General features: G+C 51.9%; 1 protein-coding gene across 10 annotated transcripts in view; it reads left to right on the top strand.

Annotated features, from left to right (window-relative positions):
• The window catches only part of CEP164 (centrosomal protein 164kDa), a 73,379-nt gene extending 59,188 nt beyond the window's left edge, over positions 1-14,191 (top strand). For 8 of the 10 annotated variants that reach the window (XM_008569620.1, XM_008569627.1, XM_008569626.1 and 5 more), the window contains 18 exons: positions 1,085-1,216; positions 1,300-1,516; positions 2,656-2,733; positions 2,964-3,095; positions 3,467-3,589; positions 4,718-4,861; positions 5,285-5,368; positions 5,507-5,575; positions 5,929-6,104; positions 6,443-6,569; positions 6,833-6,900; positions 7,384-7,591; positions 8,562-8,669; positions 9,349-9,463; positions 10,059-10,391; positions 11,329-11,395; positions 12,337-12,459; positions 12,643-14,191. In XM_008569620.1, the coding sequence (XP_008567842.1) occupies positions 1,085-1,216; positions 1,300-1,516; positions 2,656-2,733; positions 2,964-3,095; positions 3,467-3,589; positions 4,718-4,861; positions 5,285-5,368; positions 5,507-5,575; positions 5,929-6,104; positions 6,443-6,569; positions 6,833-6,900; positions 7,384-7,591; positions 8,562-8,669; positions 9,349-9,463; positions 10,059-10,391; positions 11,329-11,395; positions 12,337-12,459; positions 12,643-12,739 (2,401 nt within the window). In that variant the 3' untranslated portion in view covers positions 12,740-14,191. Of the gene's footprint in view, positions 1-1,084; positions 1,217-1,299; positions 1,517-2,655; positions 2,734-2,963; positions 3,096-3,466; positions 3,590-4,717; positions 4,862-5,284; positions 5,369-5,506; positions 5,576-5,928; positions 6,105-6,442; positions 6,570-6,832; positions 6,901-7,383; positions 7,592-8,561; positions 8,670-9,348; positions 9,464-10,058; positions 10,392-11,328; positions 11,396-11,781; positions 12,080-12,336; positions 12,460-12,642 lie in introns of those variants that run through there. The other 2 variants (XM_008569624.1, XM_008569630.1) reach the window with 2 other exon arrangements.
• The last annotated feature ends 4,404 nt before the right edge of the window (positions 14,192-18,595 follow it).

An 18,595-nucleotide genomic window follows, 5' to 3' on the forward strand; every position in this document is an offset into this window, starting at 1 on the left:
ATTATCTTTCCTAATGGAAGAGTGTAGTGGTGTTGATAACTTGAAATAGGAAACACTGTTAAATCTTTTTCTGGCTTTGGAATTCACTACAGAAACTTTTGAAGAAGTTGTCTTTCGAATCATGTTTTTCTTAGGCTTGAATTCCCTGAGTGCACAGCACATGTCCCATGGTCTTGTGGGGACTGTGTGAAGAGTTACCTGAGAAGGTTGTGGTTTGCGGAAGTAGGGGGATGTCAGCTTAGGATGAAATGGTCACTGTTGTTCTGTGAATAAGATACCTTACATGCATAACCACAGCTTGCTTATAGTCTGGGGCTGGATGATGCTGTTCAAATTCAACAAATGTTTACTGAGCACCTATTTTATGTGAGTTACTATGTTTGGGGCCCGAGATATAACATTCTAACACAAGATTCTTTCTCTGGAGAATCTTCCAGACTTGCAAGGAAAACAGAAATACAAAAGATTAATTATGATGCTATATGATACATGGTACAGAGTGGCATGGAATAAGAAATGTCCACATATAAAGTGTCATGGGAGGGAGTTGGAAAGACTTCCCAGAGAGGAGGGAGCTGGGTATTAAATGAGGAATATGGTTTTATCAGGTAGAAAAGGGAATTCCAGGCAAAGGAACCAGCACAAAGGCCAAGGAGCAGGGAAGAGTGGGGTGGATTTTAGAGATGACAGCTCATCTGATGTGCCAAGAACAGTCTACAGGATGGGAAGTGAAAGAATGTGGAACCAGAGTCAGATTGGGGTGACTATTCATCCCTGAGTGAATGTCATGCCGAGGTGAACCTGTAGGCAGAGGAGAGCCTTTAGAAGAAATGCTGTTCAGGGACCAAGCATCCTACAATCCACTTCCTATGGCAAAGAAGAGTTCGTGGCCCCCCTGTTACCCTGAGAGGTATCACAGGGAAGAAGCATGGTTCCAGAGGCTGAGGCTGGATCATCTTTAACATTTGAGAAGCTTCATAGACAGGCTGTAGGGCTATTGGAGCCTGAAAGCCACGGCTTATGAATAGAAGAGGAAAGACCTTTGTCGTCCCTCCAACAAACTTTCCTTTCCTATCCTTCTTAGTTCCCTGAAGGAGCAGCTGCAGAAAGCCACCAAGGAGGAGGAGGCTCGGATGAGAGAAGAAGAAAGCCGGAAGCTGTCCCAACTGCGAGCCCAGGTCCAGTCCAGTGCAAAAGCAGATGAGGACCAAATCAGGTGAGTGTGTACTATGAGCTGCCCAGCCTCAGGGAGGTGACCCAGAGTGCACAGGCCCATCCCCGTTCCATCTGTCTGCCTAGGGCTGAGCAAGAGGCTTCCCTGCAGAGGCTGAGAGAAGAGGTGGAGTCTCTACAGAAGGCCGAGAGGGCTGGCTTGGAGCAGAAAAACAGGCAAATGCTGGAGCAGCTCAAGGAAGAGATGGAGGCTTCAGAGAAGAGAGAGCAAGTTGCCCTGAACACCGAGAAGGAGAAGGCCTTGCAGCTGTTGAGGGAGCAGCTGGAGAGGGAGAGGAAAGATGTGAGCAAGTCGTTGAGTGGTGCTTCACCCTCTGACACATCTATGGGCTGCCTGGGGAGGGACTAAGTCCACAGAAAGAGGAAGGGCCAGCCTCGGGTGGGTGTGCACGGTGGAGAGCTGGGTGGAGAGTGGGCGTCCTGCACTGACAGGCACGGGACCCAACTTGGCTCAGGGCAGGTGCTGGTCCTAGTCTCCACAGTGGGTCAGAGGCTATGGCAGGTGTCCAGAGGCCGCTCTGGGATCGGGCTGGACCGGCAGTGGCAGCTGGGTGTTGTCAATGGCAGGGAGCCATCAGAGGTTTGAGGAGAAATGTCTGCTGGACTTGGGAAGGTTTCAGACTGAAAGAACTTGAGCCAGACCACAGGTCGTGAGACCAGGCACCCTGTCCCTGTCTCAGGGGCAGCTGTAGTGACTGCATCTCCCACTTTTCTCCCTGTCTTAGAATGAGAGGCTAGCCACCTAGAAGGGTTTTGTCCTTTGTCTGTGCTCCTGCTCCCTCCATTCAGATGGTCTGTCTCCAGGTTAGAAGCTGAAGTAACAGGCCATGTAGAACATTTTTCTTCTTTTGGTGAGGAGTGGAGACTTTTCTCCCTGTCTTAGAATGAGAGGCTAGCCACCTAGAAGGGTTTTGTCCTTTGTCTGTGCTCCTGCTCCCTCCATTCAGATGGTCTGTCTCTAGGTTAGAAGCTGAAGTAACAGGCCATGTAGAACATTTTTCTTCTTTTGGTGAGGAGTGGAGCTTCGGCTATGAGGTGTGGAAAAACTGTAGCAAGATCGGGGGACTTCATTGTACTGCAAGTGCTCAGAGATTGTGCTAAAACTTCCAGTCCTCCCTGCCTCGTATCTTATTTACAGTTGTGAGCACCGTCTGTGTACCCGTGGCCTAGCCCAGACTCACAGTGATGGGAGCAGTGACCTGAGGCATACTGAAATGCCCCTCTGCTTCAGCTTGTGTGTTCCTCTCCATGTGCAGACTATAGGAACTGAGTTATATCAGAGGAACAAATGTGCCCATGATTCCCCCTGGCTCCCATCTCAGGGGGTGGTGGTGGTCTTCCTGGCTCTGCTTTCCCCCATGGTCAGCACCAGGCCAGTTGTCCCCACCCTGCTTCCCTCACAGGCCATTTGCTCCTCCCCAGGCGGTGGCAGGGCTGGAGAAGGAGCATAGTGTCGAGCTGGAGCGGCTCCGTTCCTCACTGGAGGCCAAGCACCAGGAGGTGAGATGTGGCCGGCCTTGGCCCAAGAGGGCAGAGCCTGGGCCCCAGGACCCCCTTTATGCTGGTTAGCAGAAGAGCCCAACCCCATCCCTGGCTACTAAGGAGTGAGCTTCCCTCTCCCTCGAGGCCCCTGGGGATGGGTGCTGGGTCCTTGGGAATGAGTCCCTTCACAGCAACTCTGCAGTCTCCCTGAAGGTCACATTCGCCTCTCTGTGCTGGGGCCTCCTCAGGTGGCCAGCAGCCTTCAGAAGAAGATAGAGGAGGCTCAAAAGAAAGAGGAGGCCCAGCTGCAGGAGCGCCTTGGGTGGGCAGAGCAGAGAGCTCACCAGAAGGTTCACCAAGTGATGGAGTATGAACAAGAGGTGGGTGCCAGTCTGTGACTTCGATGTTTGTGTGTATGGGTCGTGGGCTCTCTTCCAGTCTGCTGAGCCATCCTGGCCTAAGTGCCCTCCAGTTTGCTTTGGCTAGCTCAGCTGGGGTTAGCCCTTCTGCTTCCATTTTTGTGACTTGGTTCCCATGAGGCCAGGCACTCCTCCATACCCATGCCCCTCAGATTGTGAGGAGGGGGTGCTGGGGGTATGGGCGTGTGTGTGCCATGGTGCTGCGTATGTGTGATGTATCTATGTTGTGTGGCTATGTTGGGGAGGCCTGTGTAAGTCCTTCAGATGCACAAGGCCACGAGTGCTGGTCCACCCTCAGTCCTGCATGCTGCATCCTGCCATCTGCCCTGTAGCTCAGCAGCCTCCTGCGAGAGAAGCGCCAGCAGGTGGAAAGGGAACACGAGAGGATGATGGACAAGATGAAGGAGGAGCACCAGCAAGTGGTGGCTGCAGCCAGAGAGCAGTATGAAGCGAAGGTAGCTTGGTGCTTGTGCGTGCACACACACACACACACACACACACGCATGCATGCGTACACATGCTCTGGGGTCCTGCCCAGCTGGCTGCAGGGCAGGGGAAGGGAAGGAACTGTGGGCGTGGATGGTAGGAGGCTTTCCTCCCTGTCACTCTGCTGTGGTGAAGTCATTTTTTTGCCTTCTTACTAAAGCTTAGAAAAACCTCCCCCTAATGCGGGTAATTCCTCTGAATCAGCCAGTCTGCATTTTATTTTAAAAGCAACAATAGCTAACATATATTGAGTTTGTATTATGTGCCAGGCACTATAACCCATTTGGTTGTCTCAACAGCCTTAGGAAGTAAATACTATCATTATCCCCATTTTAAAGATGAGGACACTGAGTTTAAGTCTCTTTCCCATGATCACACCAGCTAATAAGTAGAGGAGCTAGGATTCAGGCCTAGGTTGTCCAACTTCAAAGCCTTCAGTTTTAGTCACTAATACCATGCCACCAGGGTTAATTGAAATTTCAGGACAGCAAGAAGTAGATGGGCAAGAGTTAAGCAATGTTTAGAATCTGCCCATCATCAGCCTTTTGCCGTAAGGTGGGAAAGGTCAATTACTTGAGTGGGCCCAAGCTGGCTTGGCTTTTCTACTTTGGGGGCGAACAATGGGTGGTGAAGGGGCCACAGCCAGCCCTCTCTGGGGGAATTTTTAGGTTACTGCTCCAGTAACTGGGACTGGCATCCCAGACTCTTTCTTCAGTCTTTTCTGAGTCAGAAATAGTGGTCCCATGATAAAATTTAGCTGACTCCCTTCCCAAACCAACTATGACCTTGCTGAAGAATAGCAATGATTTATTAATGACCTCTTTCCCCTTAAGGAGGAAAAGTTGTACATGATGGAGCAGTGGGAGAGCCAGGCTCCCAAAGGGGGATTCCCTCATGGCGTCAGGCCAGCATATGCTTCAGCTGCAGGGGGAGAGGGTGTAGGCTTCCTAGGGGTTGGGACTGTGCTGTCCTTGCTGCTCCATTTCTCCTCTTTAGGAGCTGGCCTTAGGGAGCTGATGTGGGGATGGGGGGAATTAGGATTTTGGGGTGTGAGGGGCCATGGCAGTTTCTCACCGGCAGGCCCACTCTCTTTGTAGGAGAGGAAGCAGCGGGCCGACCTCCTGGGGCACTTGACAGGAGAGCTGGAGCGCCTTCTAAGGGCCCATGACCGGGAATTGGAGACCGTGAGGCAGAAGCAGGACAAGCAGCTTGAGGACTTGCATTGCCGGCACCAGGAGCAGGTGAGGGGCCTGGGGTGGGGCAAGCCCACCGTGATGCTTCCATGCAGGTTAGGAAGGTGCTGGCAGCAGATGCTGCAGCAGAGCAGCACAGAGCCCGACTGCTTCAGGTGTGAGGGTCTCTCACTGGCCATCTCCAAGCCAGAGCATCTGTGCTCCTTTTTCCTGGGCCAGGGAATGTGCCCAGGATTAGAAGGACAGGTCAGCCCCTAAAAGGCCTTGGGGTTGGTTGGCGCCTTCTCCTTTTCTTGCCCCCACTGGAAATAAACAAGGCGTGAGGCTGCAGGGCTGCTTCAGGAGGAAGCCTGAGCCCAGCTTGCAGGTCGTGGTGTGGCATGGTGGGTTCTGATCCCCTCCTGCACCTCGGCTAATGCCTTACACCCTTTCTGCACTTACATCTTTCCCTCCACTGATGTTTCTGGGCAGGAGAGGAAGCTCCAGGATTTAGAGGTGGAACTTGAAGCCAGAACTAAAGATGTCAAGACCAGATTGGCTCAGCTGGATGTCCAGGTGAGGAGTCTGGGTGGAGAAGAGGATCTGCAGGTGTTCTTGACCTGAGAGTCACAGCTCCTCCAGGAGAGGCAGGTCCCTGCCCCTCAGATCTGGGGTCTGCCATCAGCCAAAGGGCCCCGTCTCTTGCCCCCGCAGGAGGAGACTGCCCGGAAGGAGAAACAGCAGCTGCTTGATGTGCAGAGGCAGGTTGCTCTGGAGAGTGAGGTTTGTCATTCCCTCTTGTCTTCCCTCTGTTTTTCCTCCATTCCCTTTCTTTCCTTCCCTCTTTCCTGTCCAAACCCTACCTTTTGTTCACCTGATCTGTCCAGGACACTGGGGTTCTAAATTGTGTTGGTCGATATTCTACAAATAGTGCCACTCTATGGACCCCCACTTGGGAACATCTGGAAGTGGGGCTGTGGTGGGAGGACAGGAGCCTGAGGCCTTGTGACTTCAGCAGGTCTGAGTTCCATCTCCTGTCCCATTGTCTTCTGGCTTCCCTACCCTCTAGTGCTGCCTACTCCCTGCCTTCTCTGCACTGTGTCTCTGGGTGCTTCTATCTTTCCTTCCGCCCCCAGGAAGTCACAGCCACCCATCAGCACCTGGAGGAGGCAAAGAAGGAGCACGCGCACCTGCTGGAGTCAAACCGGCAGCTCCGAAGAGTTCTGGAGGAGCTTCGCACCCACAAGTTGGAGTTGGAGTCCCAGGTGGATCTGCTGCAGATGCAGAGTCAGAGACTGCAGAGACATGTCAGGTGCTGTGGCATCTGCACTTAGCAGCCCGGCTGCCTCCTGTCTGTCCTCTGGCCTCTGCTGCTCATGGACCTCACCTAATCTTGACCCATTTAAGGGAGAGGTGGAGGTTCTGCCCTGGGAGCCAGACAGGAGGGCTTGTGTCTGCTGCATTTCATAGGGAGTGGGGGTGTTAAGAGGCTGTGAAAAGCAGGAGATCCCTGGTTGTACTGTCCATGCCTCAGCCCAGCCTCGGGGAGTGTGACAGGAATGAGGGGATGGAGGTGGTCCCCATAGTGTGCTGCCTGGCCTGCTGCATCATGTGACCCTGCCTCACCCCCCCCACCCCCCCGCACTACAGTGGCCTGGAGGCTGAAGCTCAGAGGAAGCAGGACATGTTGAAGGAGTTGGCAGTTGAGGAGAGTCATGCTTCCCCACATTTTGAGCCAGATCTCCACATTGAGGACCTGAGGAAATCTCTTGGGACAGTGAGCTGGGGACTGGGGACTGGGGTGGAGCATCAGGAAGGGTGGGGCATCAGGTGGAGGCCCTGGGTGTGTCCTATATAGGACCTAGTCTTCTGTTCTTATCTCCCACCATCTCTACCAGTCAAGTGATATCTGTAAGTAAGCAGTGCCTGGCAGCTAGCAGAGCTATTTCCTAATCTAGGCTACTTGGAGGGGCTTCGGGGTCTCTGGAGCTTGAGAGCTTATGTTGCACTCAGTGGGTCTTTTCTGCCTCATGTCCTTAGAACCAGACCAAAGAGGTGCCCCCTTCTCTCTCCCAGAACAAGGAAGACACTGACTTGTCCTTGAACAGGTGAGTGCTGATAGCCCATCTTATTTGGAGTCATAGGGGTGAGTGAGTGCCTGCATCACAGAGCTGGGGTGAGCTGAAATGTGGTGACAGCGATCATCAGTGGGGCTTAGTTCAGGGAAGGAGGCCCAGAGCACTGAGGCATCTTCTCTGGCAAGCCAAGAAGCTGCCCACTGTGACCTTTGACATAGCATGCTGGCATCTGCTGACCTCTGGTTGAGGATCAGACTGCTGGGAGTGTCTGGCCATCTCTCTGGAGGTCCCAGGTGCAGTTCTTTCAGAATCAGGGTTGGGGAAGTGTTAGTCCTGCATGCTGCAGGTTATTTAACAGTGACATCCTGTACACAGCCTAGTCCCAGCCCACCAGCTCCTGTCTGGCTTAGGATGGACATCTGCTGGGGAAGTGGCTGTGTGACCCAGAGCAGGGCTCTTAGAGTCTTCTCTTTTCCTTCTCCAATTCCCCTGCCCTGGCTTGTCCTCCCACAGCGTCCGGCACTACCTCTCTGCCGAGGGGATAGCCCTTCGTAGTGCCAAGGAGTTCTTGGTGCGGCAGACACACTCCATGCGCAGGCGGCAGACAGCTCTAAAAGCCGCCCAGCAGCACTGGCGCCATGAGCTGACCAGTGCTAAGGAGGTGGCCAAAGACCTGCTGGGCGCTGAGGCCCTGGAAGATGTGCGCAAGAATCTGGAGGAGGTCAGGAGCCTCAAGAGAGCCTTCCAGGGGCGGGAGAAGGGGGACAGTGGTGCGGAGGGCCTGGGCGAGCCTGCGGAATATTCGCCTTTGGGATGTTTCTCAGTTGATCATTCTGGGGACTCCATGAGGGTGGCCACATGGGCCTTGGGGTCACTTCCATTTATGTAGCAATTTATGTATGCAAGCACCTTCTCTAATAGTAAATCGTTTGATTCTCGCAATAAACATATATAATGTGTGAGGTAGTATTATTATTCCCATTTTCTAGGTGAAGAGTACGCCTAAGGTTTTAAAAATTTCAAATCCAGTGCTTTACTTTTCCATTCGTAACACTAAAGACTTCATTCGTAAATGAAAGTCTTTTGAACCCACTCAGCCTGAGACTGAATTACTTCTCTTTTGCCACTCTGATAGTCTAATTTCAGGGACAAAGCAGAGACTTCAGATTACTAGTTAGGATCACAAATCTCTACCAGTTGAGGGTCCTGGCAGAGTGAGCTCTCTTAGATCATGCTGGGTCTTTAGAATTCTGATGGTTCTCAAAACTGGTGAGGGGGCTCAGGCCCCTATGGCCCCAGTGCCTGGCTTGGGGGCAGCAGAGGGCAAGGGGTTGGTGCAGACAGAGGGACAGGCTTCCCAGGGCTACATACATGCTACCCCCAGGCCCTGTCATTGCTTAATGATGGTGATGGTGGTGATGATGATGATAGTAATGGTAGTTGGAGCAGTGATGATAACCATTTGGTTAACAGTAACCATTTGAGGATTTATTAGGTGTGGAAATAGTGTTAAGCATGTAACATACCCTATCTCATTTAATTCTCATGACCCTATGAAAAGTATTTCTCTTTTTCAGATGAGAAACCAGACTGAGAGTTTGTTCAAGATCACCCAGCCAGCAAATGGCAGAGCTGAGACTCCACCATCTGTACAGTTAGTCATTTCTCCTCCTGTTTCTTCCTGGCTACAGGAGACCAGGCACCTGGATGAGATGAAGTCGGCCATGCGGAAAGGCCATGACCTCCTGAAAAAGAAAGAGGAGAAGCTGAATCAGCTGGAGTCTTCTCTTCGGGAAGAGGTGCAGCCCTGTGGCCTCATAGGCCAATGTGGCCCTGGCCTCCCTCTTTTGTTCCTGAAATTGGGTTGGGTTCTTTGGTCCTTTGTTGGGGGAGCTGGGCCTCTAGGGCCCAGGATTGGGCAGTAGGCTTAGGGCTCCTGGCTGGCAAAAATGGCAGTGGCTTCAGCCCTGAGTTTGTTGAACACGTCTGTGGTCCTGAGTATACCTGAAGCCTCCTGCTGAGAAGCCCCTTCCTGAGAAGGGGGCTGAGTCCCTGTCCTTACCCTGCATGGCACCTAGGAGAGGGGTGACCATGTGTCAGGAATGGATGTGCATGAAGGATGTGCATGCCTTCCCCGGGACCTTGTGGACTTTCCGCTGCTTGCCTGAGTCTTAGATGTGGCAGGAGGGAAGCTTAGGTGGAGAGACACACTGCCGGGAGAGTTTGCTGGGAGGAAGGGTGGGATCTGTCTGGTCCTGGTGGCTCTATTGCCTATATCTCAGGCAGTCAGGTTCTCTTATCCTCGCTTCCTTTCCACCCTGCTGTAAGGCAGCCTGCTTGATGTGCCTCTCAGGGTGCTTTTGGGACTTTGGGCCCTAGAAGAGCCTGCTCACCAAGTCCTCAGTCCCCACACATCACAAGGGCAGTGGGGTAGACAGTGCACGGGAAGGGCCAGTGACTGCTGCTTCTACCTGTCAGGCCTCAGAGGAGGACACTCTGAAAAGAGCCCCCACCAAGAAGGTGGTGACCTTTGACCTCAGTGACACGGAAGACATGAGCAGTGAGAGTTCTGAATCTTGCCCCCTGCCTCACAGTGAGTGGCGGTGGTAACAGGGAGGTGAGGGAGGGAGAGGCAAGGGTGAGTCCCACAGTGTCCATGACAAGGGAAGAACTTGGGGAACAGAGGTACAGTCTCCTTCCCTCAGCCCTGCAGGGGTAGGTCTCTGTGTGCCAGTGTCTGGACTGGGTGCTCAGGAAATGCTAGGAAGGAGTGAAGCCATCTGGGTTGCTAATGCACAGGGCCAAAAGGGTCAGGGAAAGCCTTCTGAATGCTGCAGAGCACTTTACAACAAGAGAGCTGTCTCTGTTAGCCTCTTCTCTTCCGGTTCTCCCTCTGCCACTGGCCTGCAGATGGGCGGAAGGGCCCTCTCCCTTTCCTTCTCTCTCGGATCCTGGTCCCTTCCCCAGGGCCTCACCCGGAAAGCCTCTTTCTCTCAGCCAGCTTCTTATCTGCACTGTCTGGAACACAGAAGCCTTGCTGTCCTCCATCCTCCTTATAAGGCCAACAGGCTGTTATCTGGAGGGACAGGGAGGGGTGGCCAGTAGAGTGCCGTAGAGCCAGCTGGATCTGGGGATGTTCCAGGGTCTCGAACCGAGTCCTTCCCCACCGTCTGCCTCTTTCCTTTCAGTCAACCTGGCCCCAAGTTCCACCTTCCCCAACAAGATCCATTACTTGAGCAGCTCCCTGCAGCAGATCAGCAGCCAGCTGAACAGTGTCCTCAGCATGCTGGGCAGCCTCAACACTCAGCCGCCACCGCCGCTCTTCGCTTCCACACCTTCTCAGTTCTCTCCCTGGACCTCCAAGAGCACCCCTGCTCCCACCTACTCCTCCCAGGCCTCATCCCTCTTCACACCTGTGTCCACCCAGTGGGCCTGGGACCCGGGGCTGGACCCCAGGTTCTCCTTGGCGGCTCAAACAGTGGATGACTTCCTGCTGGAGAAGTGGCGCAAGTATTTTCCATGTAAGCCTCCCTAGGGCTGGTGTTCGGTTCTGGGCTGACCTTCCCAACTTCCTCCTCCTCCTTTCCTTCCCTTTCTTCTACCCGCTTTCTTCTACTCTTCCTTTTTTCCTCCTCCTCTTTTGCCTACCCCTGCCCACCCCCACCCCCCCAACTGTGGCATGGTTTGTTGGTGCATTGACTGTGTCTGTGGATCCCTGGTGAAGAAGACCTTGCTGGTGGCCCTGCAGCTGGAGGCTCTGTGGGTCAGGATGGTTTACATGGAGCCTGGGCTGATGGGGCCTTTGGTAGGGATTCTAGAGCTCAGCAGAACCTAAAGGTCATTGTCACCATCAGCATAATAGCTGCCACCTTGTGAAATACATTATGGACCAGGCATTTTATATGCATTGTTTCACTTAGTCCTTATAGTTCACTGAGGTAGTAATTATTTATCCCCATTTTACAGATGAGGAAACTGAGACTCAGAGGGGAATTACTTAATATGCTCCAGGGTACCCAGTGAGTGAGTAACAAACTGGGTTTTGACTCCATGTCTCTGTAATTCCAGGATTCCACTAGTAACTACTTGGCCGTATGGCTTCCCCTGGCCTCTGGGCCACGTGGCCTCTTCTGGTTTCATAGCCCTGCTAAGAAGTGTGAAAAGCCATAAAAACACAGTCATTTGAATGAAAAAGTTAAAAAAAATCTCTTTTTTCTGCCTCAACCCAAATTGAAAAGTAGATTAAGTTTTAGAAATAAAATAAATAGGACAATTCCTTTCTATCACCTGTCTCTCACCTCCAGCCACTGAAACGTTTCCTACTTTGTTTGTTCTGAGGACACTGCCTTACCCATTTCTGGGAAGGTGGCTGCTGAGCAGGGAGGTGGCCTGCTTGGGCTGGGGCTGGCTCAGTGGACCTGCTGCCTGATTCTGAGCTATTTCCTCCCATTTTTCCAGCTGGCATCCCATTGCTCAACGGCAGCCCTTCCCCCCTGGAGAATAGGCTAGGCTATGTGTCTGCCAGGTAAGCCTCCCTGTGGGCTTGGAGTGGAACCTCACAATCAAGCTGCCCGCTGTGCCTCCCTGAGCAGCTGAGACCTCTGAGGGGAGCAGACCTTCCTTCCTGTTGCCCATGAGGTTAGGCAGGCCCCCAGTGCACAGAGCTGCTCATGCCTTGCCTGGGTCTGAGGCACCCCTCCAAGGCTAGGAAAAGTTAAGTCCACACCGCTGAGGTCCTAGTAGGGGCGGAGCTGGGCTTACCCAGCCAGCTGTACTAGGAAGCTGCCCTGTGGCACCTGTGGGGAGAAATAAGCCCCTGGTGGGACCCTGCATGCTGCCCCTTCCTATGGTCCCTCCAGCCCTGGAGTGTGGCCTTTGTCTTTGCCCTTGAGCTCTTGTTTCTTCCTACAGCTCCCTTCTTCCCCAAGCCCTGCAGAGAAACATCTGGAGTGAGAGGGGTACCCTGTTGGGGAGACAGATGGGCAATTATTTAAACCCGTTATTAACTTCCCATTCATCTTATTCATTGCCAAATGTATCCCCTCTCCTCTCAGGCCCCCAACTGTAAGTACCTCCCACCATCCCTTTGGCCAGCTTGGGAGCTGATGCTGGGCAAGTGTTTGAGTTGACAGAGGGGAGCTTTTTGTGGGTGAGATTGGCTGGGAATAGGTAGATATGGGGCCCTAGAGCCTGGTGTCAGCAGTGTGCACCCCAGAAGGTGCAGAGGACGTCCACCCCCCCACTCTCCCCCCCGCTTCTCTTTTGGGAACTGATGCTCATCCTTCCAGAGGGGCAGCTCTTGCCAGTGGAGGAAGTTCTGAATTGCTAGAGACTGTATCTGGCACATTGAGAGGAAGAAGGAAGAAGCAGTGTGATGGCCTCCGGTTGGCTCTGCCGCACTTCCCCCTTACTCTGCCACCCCTGCCTCCTTACTTCCCCTCCCCACACTCTCCTCCTTCTTCCCAGTGAGCAGCTCCGCCTCCTGCAGCGCCCCCATCCCCAAGTCCCTGAAGTGGGCAGCACCAACTTTCAGAGCATGGTCGAGGCTAACCGGAAGTGGCTAGAACATTTCAAGAATGACCCCAAGTCGTATCCTTTTAGCTGATTCTCAAACCCCGCCTACTGAAGAAGCAGGGCTGGCTGAGCTGGACTGCAGGGTCCATGTTGTGTCCTGGGAGTCCAAACAGGACGCTTCTCGGTCTTTGACCCTTTCATGGCCCCTGCCTGGACATGCTCAGCTGACCGCAGAGTTTTCCTTCACCTTGTGGTCAGATATTTCTTCTCCTCAGTGCCCAAACCAACAGCCACGTCAGACCTACTCCAGCTGGGCCTGGATGAGAACAACAGGCTGAAGGTGTATCACTACTGAGGCTCAAGTGTGGGCTTTGAGGCAGCCTGGGCCCCTCTTCCACCCAGACCAAGTGCCTGAGGAGCTGCCTGTACTTTATTTCCTCTGATAGAGCAGTCTCCTGTCCCCTTTGCTGCTTGCCCCACTCAAGACTTGGAGGGACCATGGGGGGCTGGGGGTGGGGCGGGTGAAAAGGATGGGGAGACTGGAAACAGTAATCCACACAGTGTGACCTCGTAATGTATGGGACTGAACTGTATGGACTTCCTGTGATCTCCTGCGTCAACGTGGCAACACCAATGATGTGCGGCAGCCGAAGGGGATCAGGGTCGCAGGCACCTTTGGAAAGAAGGGTGGGATTCGGGGAGCTGCCTTCAGAGGCCAGGGGAATCCCTTTGGAGTGGAGTTGGTCCTTAGACCTACAGGGCTCTGTTTGGGGCTCCCAGGAAGGTTAGGTGTATGGTTCCTAATTCACCAGGAGAAAGCCCCCTGGAATGTCTGTACCCAGGGCCAGGCTCTTCTGGGCTCACAGCTGTCTCTTCAATACCTCATCCTTGTAGAGATCAGACCCTTTCTATTTTCTCTCCTTTTTTTTTTTGGTCCTTCTTGAACATTCCATCTCTCCTTTTGACTATCTCAAGATTGGGTGCAGCTGCCCAGAGCCCTGCTGAGGTTGCTGGAGGCTGGGCCCTGGGATGTTTTGTCACCTTTCTTCCCTCTGGCGTCACTGTGCTTTCCTTGGGGGCTGTGCTCAGGAACGCCCCCCTCTCTCCTGGGGCTCCTCTCCAGAACCCAGCTAGTCTCAGGTCTCAAGCACAGAATTTCTCCAGGAAGCCAAAAAGCCACAGGAAAAGACTGGGATGGCTTCTGGTCCTCATCTTGGTTTTCCTCTTCCTGGAACAACTTGTGTATATTCATGGATCCTTGTTTCCGTCTGTCTTTTCTACCTGTGCCAGCTCCTGCCCCTGACCCCACTGCTGCCTCCTCCTGGAGCTTGGTGGGTGAGGGGCTGGGCCAGTGCTTGGCCCCGGTGGTAAAGGGACCGTGTGCCAGTTGGAGCTGCTGCCATTCTGGCACCGCTTCCTGCAGCCCCACATCCCATCAGCAGGCTCCTGGCGGGGGGTGTGGGGGGAGGGAGGGGGGAGAGCAGGGGATGTTCTCTAACATCTGTCCCATTGTTTAAATAAAATGCCCCCATTTTTTTTTTTTTATCTTGAGAGCTTGCCTCCCCAACACATAGAACCCAACTCTCAGTGTCCCACCACTCATTTTTTTTTTGTCATGGAATAAGAAACTAAAATCCAATTGCCTTCTTTTTTTAGGCATCAGTGTACCGCACAGACAAAGTCCATTTTGTTGTTTTGGCTCATTCTGTGTGCTTTGGGAATAGCTCATGTGATACGACCAACTCTGATGACAATCCTGTGTTTTATGCATCAATTAAATCTCTGCAGGTCTGTTTTCTACAAGGCAGTCGTGTGACTATGTCTCCTCTTTGGAGCCTTTGCCTCCTCCTTTGAGAAGAAGGGAGGAAGGAAAAATTAATATTCATAGGACACCTCCCTAGGTATCTGATTTAATCATCACAACAATGTAGACATCGGTGTAGATATTTCTTGCTCATTTTTATGGATAAGGAAACCAAGGCCTTGTTACCTTTTTAGTGCTTGGGGTCCCAAGTAAAGTAGCTGAGCTCTTTACACCGCACCCCCAGAGCATCCTCTGCCCCGCTGCCAGTCACTGGAAGTGCTGACATTCTCCATCTCTCCCATCGTCTCCTAGCTGCTCCCCCACCTACCAACTGGAGACCCATAGTGCCATTTCCCAAAGGCCAGTTGGCTCCTCCTTCCACTCCTGTGCAGACAAATTAAATCCCCCAAAATCCTAAACTGGCAAAATTAGATGGCCTTTTTCCTGCTCCAGTGGTGTGAGCAGCCTGTATACAATCTTGGATTTGTAGCAACAAAATTGCTAGGAGAACCAAGAAGGCCATGTTTCATGGATTTGCATAAGAAAACCAAGTTAAAGACAAAAACATACAAAAGAATCCAGCCCAGTGTCCTAGCCACTTACTAGGGAAGGAACAGAGGGAGGGAGGAAGCAAGCAAGTCAGCATTTGTTGAATGCCTTCTGTATACCAGGTGCTTTTCATATGGTACTGCTTATAATCTTAACGGTACGAAGTTGGTATTCTTATTTTATAAATGAGATTTAGGCTCAGAGAGGTTAAATCACTATAGCCTGAGGTCACACAGTTAATAATTCAGTATTTGAACCCAGATGCATATGTCTCTGAAAGCTGAGTTCTGTTAACCTCTCTCCCTATATCAGCATCTCCTGTCTTCTGGACTCACACAGTGGTCCTGGCCAGCTTGTCTGAAGACCTGGATTCTAGGAAGGGGATGGCTTTTAGCTGGGAGAACAAAACCTTCCTGGGTTAAGGTCTTCGAAGGAACTGACTCCAAAACTGTCCCTCCTCTCATGGACTTCAGAGTCTAGCTGGGGAAACGAATCATGGGCCTTAAGAGTTTAAAGGGGCTGTCTTTGTTTGAGATGGTATAACAAAATACCGTAAACTGGATAGCTTTTAAACATCAGAAATGTATTTCTCATGGTTCTGGAGGCTAGAAGTCCAAGATTAAGGTGCCAGTAGATTTGGTGTCTCGTGAGGGCTTGCTTTCTTGTCCATAGATGCCACCTTCTAGCTGTGTCCTCATATGGTGGAATGGTGGAACTCTGGTCTCCCTGGCCCCTATAAAGGCACTAATCCCCTTCATGAAGGCTCCCCCTTCATGTCTTAATCACCTTCCCAAGGCCCCACCTCCTCATACCATCGCATATGGTATTAGATTTCAACATATGCATTTGGAGGGTGGGGGACACACAAATATTCAGTCCATTGCAGGGGCCTTAACAGATCACTGGTTCAACCCACTTATGTTTTGTAGTAGAGGAAATGGCCTAGAGAGGTTACACAAGGTGCCCCAAGTTGCACAGTGTGTGGCAGAGGTGGGACCAGAACCAAAGAGTCCTGACTCCCAACTTGGGGCTTCAGAAAAGAGTTTTTTAAGAAGGGTGTTTATTTTGAATAAGCTGTATGTTCACATGGCTCAGTATTCAAATGGTACAAAAGTCACTGGGTCTGTGAACCTAGTGCTTTTCTTTTCCTAGGGTAACAAATATTACAAGTTTCTTCTGGAGATTTTATGCAAGTATAAGAAAAGAAGGAGCACTGTTTTCATTCTCTCCCTCTTTATTGGTGGAGTATGGGTCCTTCCTAACATAGGAGCAGACGATTTCCCAAAGCTCTGTTGTGAGATGTTTATTGACTCTTAAGAGAGCAGTGCTGAGAAGCATGATAGACACCCTTCCACCACAAAAAATAAAATAAAACCCCTACCACACAAAATAGCAGTGTGGAGCATGGGGAAATAACCCTGGCCTTAGGACGCCAGGGCTTACTTTTGGCTCTGACACCTGGAAGCTCTGTCACCTGAACAGGTCCTTTCTGGTCCCACATCTTTCCTGGTTAAAAGTTCTAAGCCTGAATCCACACCCCAGGGATGAAGCAGGCGGCTGCCTCTGCTCCGGCAACTCCATGGCATGTGCCTCGGGTGGAGAGTTGGCCACTTCCAGAGGGAGGCTGGAGAGCCTAGGATAGGGCTCGAGTGGGGATGGGTGCCGAGAGAGGATTGTTGGCCCCACCACCAGCTTTCTTGGGGGAGAAGGGAAAGTGGCGGTTACAAAATGGAGTACCTGCCATCACCTGTGTCCTGATGAACTGGAAAGTCCCTTGTTCCACCTTCCCTCTTGCATTCCCTATCTACGTCCCCTGCCTGCCTGCCCCATGGAATCTGCCCTCTCTAGCAGGTATGTCATGCAGAATGCTGAGGGAAAGGCGATGTGACACTTTGCCATGATGAATGACTGCAGTGAAAGGAAGACAGGCCCACCCTTCTTTCCCAGGTCTCTTTAGTTTGGAAACATTAACAACGCATTCTTGATGTTCCATTCCCAGAAGCTGGTGGTTCACAGGGGCCAGCACACACATTGGCAATGACCTTGTTTCTAGTAAGTGAGTCCCTTGAAATGGGAGCTTTAATTTAAATGAGACATACCACTGTTACTCTGAAAGAAGAAAAGGAAGGTGCTGGTGCCTCGCTGTCATGAGCACGCTGCACATCAGAGTAGGGTTGGGGAGATGGCTGACATTTGTAAATATGAGTCTTTGTAATTTAGAAGCTGCCAACATTTTTTTATCAGGTGAGAGGAGAGGAAATGGCTGGGGATTCTGCTTCAAATGGCACATTCCAGGGAAGTACAGACACATGCACACACAGACATACACAGAGTAGGGTGCTTAGCTCCATCGTGGGTTAGAAAGTCTCTCTTATGCTGGGTCAAACCCCAGCTCTTGTCTTTGGGGTTACCTTACTCTGTCTCCGTCAAGCCTATCACCTGATGGTTGTCAGTGCTTTTAGAAGATCCGGTGGCATCTCTTCTGAGAGGGTTTAGGACGCCCCTTTCTGGCCCAGCAGGGCACTGTCCTCAAAACCCCAATCCTCCTCCCCCATGGGGCCCCACATGACCTCCCTGGGAAGTTTTCATTACCTGGAGAGTCCAGTAGCTCCTTTTTTTCCTTTCCAGAGTCAATGAGACTAGTGAGACAGTTGAGAGGCTCCCAGCAATGCTCTCTCTGACGCTCAGGCTCAGGTTGGGATGCCAGTGCTTCTTGACATGGAGTACAGGGTGATGGGTTGCAGAGCTTCTGTGGAGATGCTGGCACCTGAGTGCATGATGAACATAGCAGCCTTCCTCACTTACCTTGGGGACAGACCAATGGTTTCAGTTTGTCTGGAAGCAAAGCTTAGGACAAGATGGCTCGGTGGAAGGGTCACCACCCCTCTTCCATGGTTGGGGTAGATCAGCTGGTTAGTTTCCTCACTCCTTTCTTTTTTTCTTGAAAGAACCATAACACTTTCATCCAATCCATATGTCAATTGCTTCCCCTAGGCAATGCACTCTAATCAGACAGGGGGACTGGATCTGGGTCATTGGGATGATTGATCCTGAGTTGGGAGAGCTCCTGGGTTCATTAAGTCAGCTCAGCCATAGCCCTCCCTCCTGGGAGCATTAATGTCTCTCCAGCAGCCTTCTAACCACACAAGGAGAGTTCTCTTGTGATGAAATGGTCTGTACCTGGGCAGCACGCCTGGGAGGGGCTGCCCCCATCTGTCAGGATGTTGTGCTCTCTCAGTTTTAAAAATTCTTAGATGGGAGCGGTCAGCCTGCCTCATGGCTTTGCTCTCTGGGGTAGAATGGATGGTGTTGGAGGCATCTCCAGTTGCCTCTGCTGAAAAGACAGCCTTCTTGGACAAGAGGGACACCTGCTCTTGGGAGGTAGGAAGCAGAGTGACAGTTTGGTGGGTCCCACTCTCAGGGTTAAAAGCAGAGGTAGGTGAGAGTCGAACAAGGCTTCCCAGTTTATCCTTTCTGTGACTCAATTTTCACATCTGTAAAATGGGGTTAATAGTAGTACATATCGCATAAAGTGGTTGTGAGGATTAAAGAAGCCCTCAGAACGGTGCTGAACACATAGTAAGGACTCAGTAAATGTCAGCTGTTGTTATTGTCATCACCCCCTCAGGGAAGTCAGGGACCATGACTGAGATTCTGGAGCTTGTACAGCTTCCTGAGATTAACAGCAAACATCTTAGACACAAAGGACAAAACACAGCAGCAGAATTTGCTGGGGAACTGTGTTTGCCTTCATGGCTAGTTGTGTGTGAAGGAGAACACCAAGGAAGAGAGAGAGAGGAAGAGAAGAGAAGGGAAGAAAGCCCCGGCCCTGGGGCTCACAGGCAGGAAGGCAGGGGG

Source organism: Galeopterus variegatus, unplaced genomic scaffold (assembly GCF_000696425.1).
Source record: "Galeopterus variegatus unplaced genomic scaffold, G_variegatus-3.0.2 Scaffold521, whole genome shotgun sequence".
NCBI classification, from domain to species: Eukaryota; Metazoa; Chordata; class Mammalia; order Dermoptera; family Cynocephalidae; genus Galeopterus; species Galeopterus variegatus.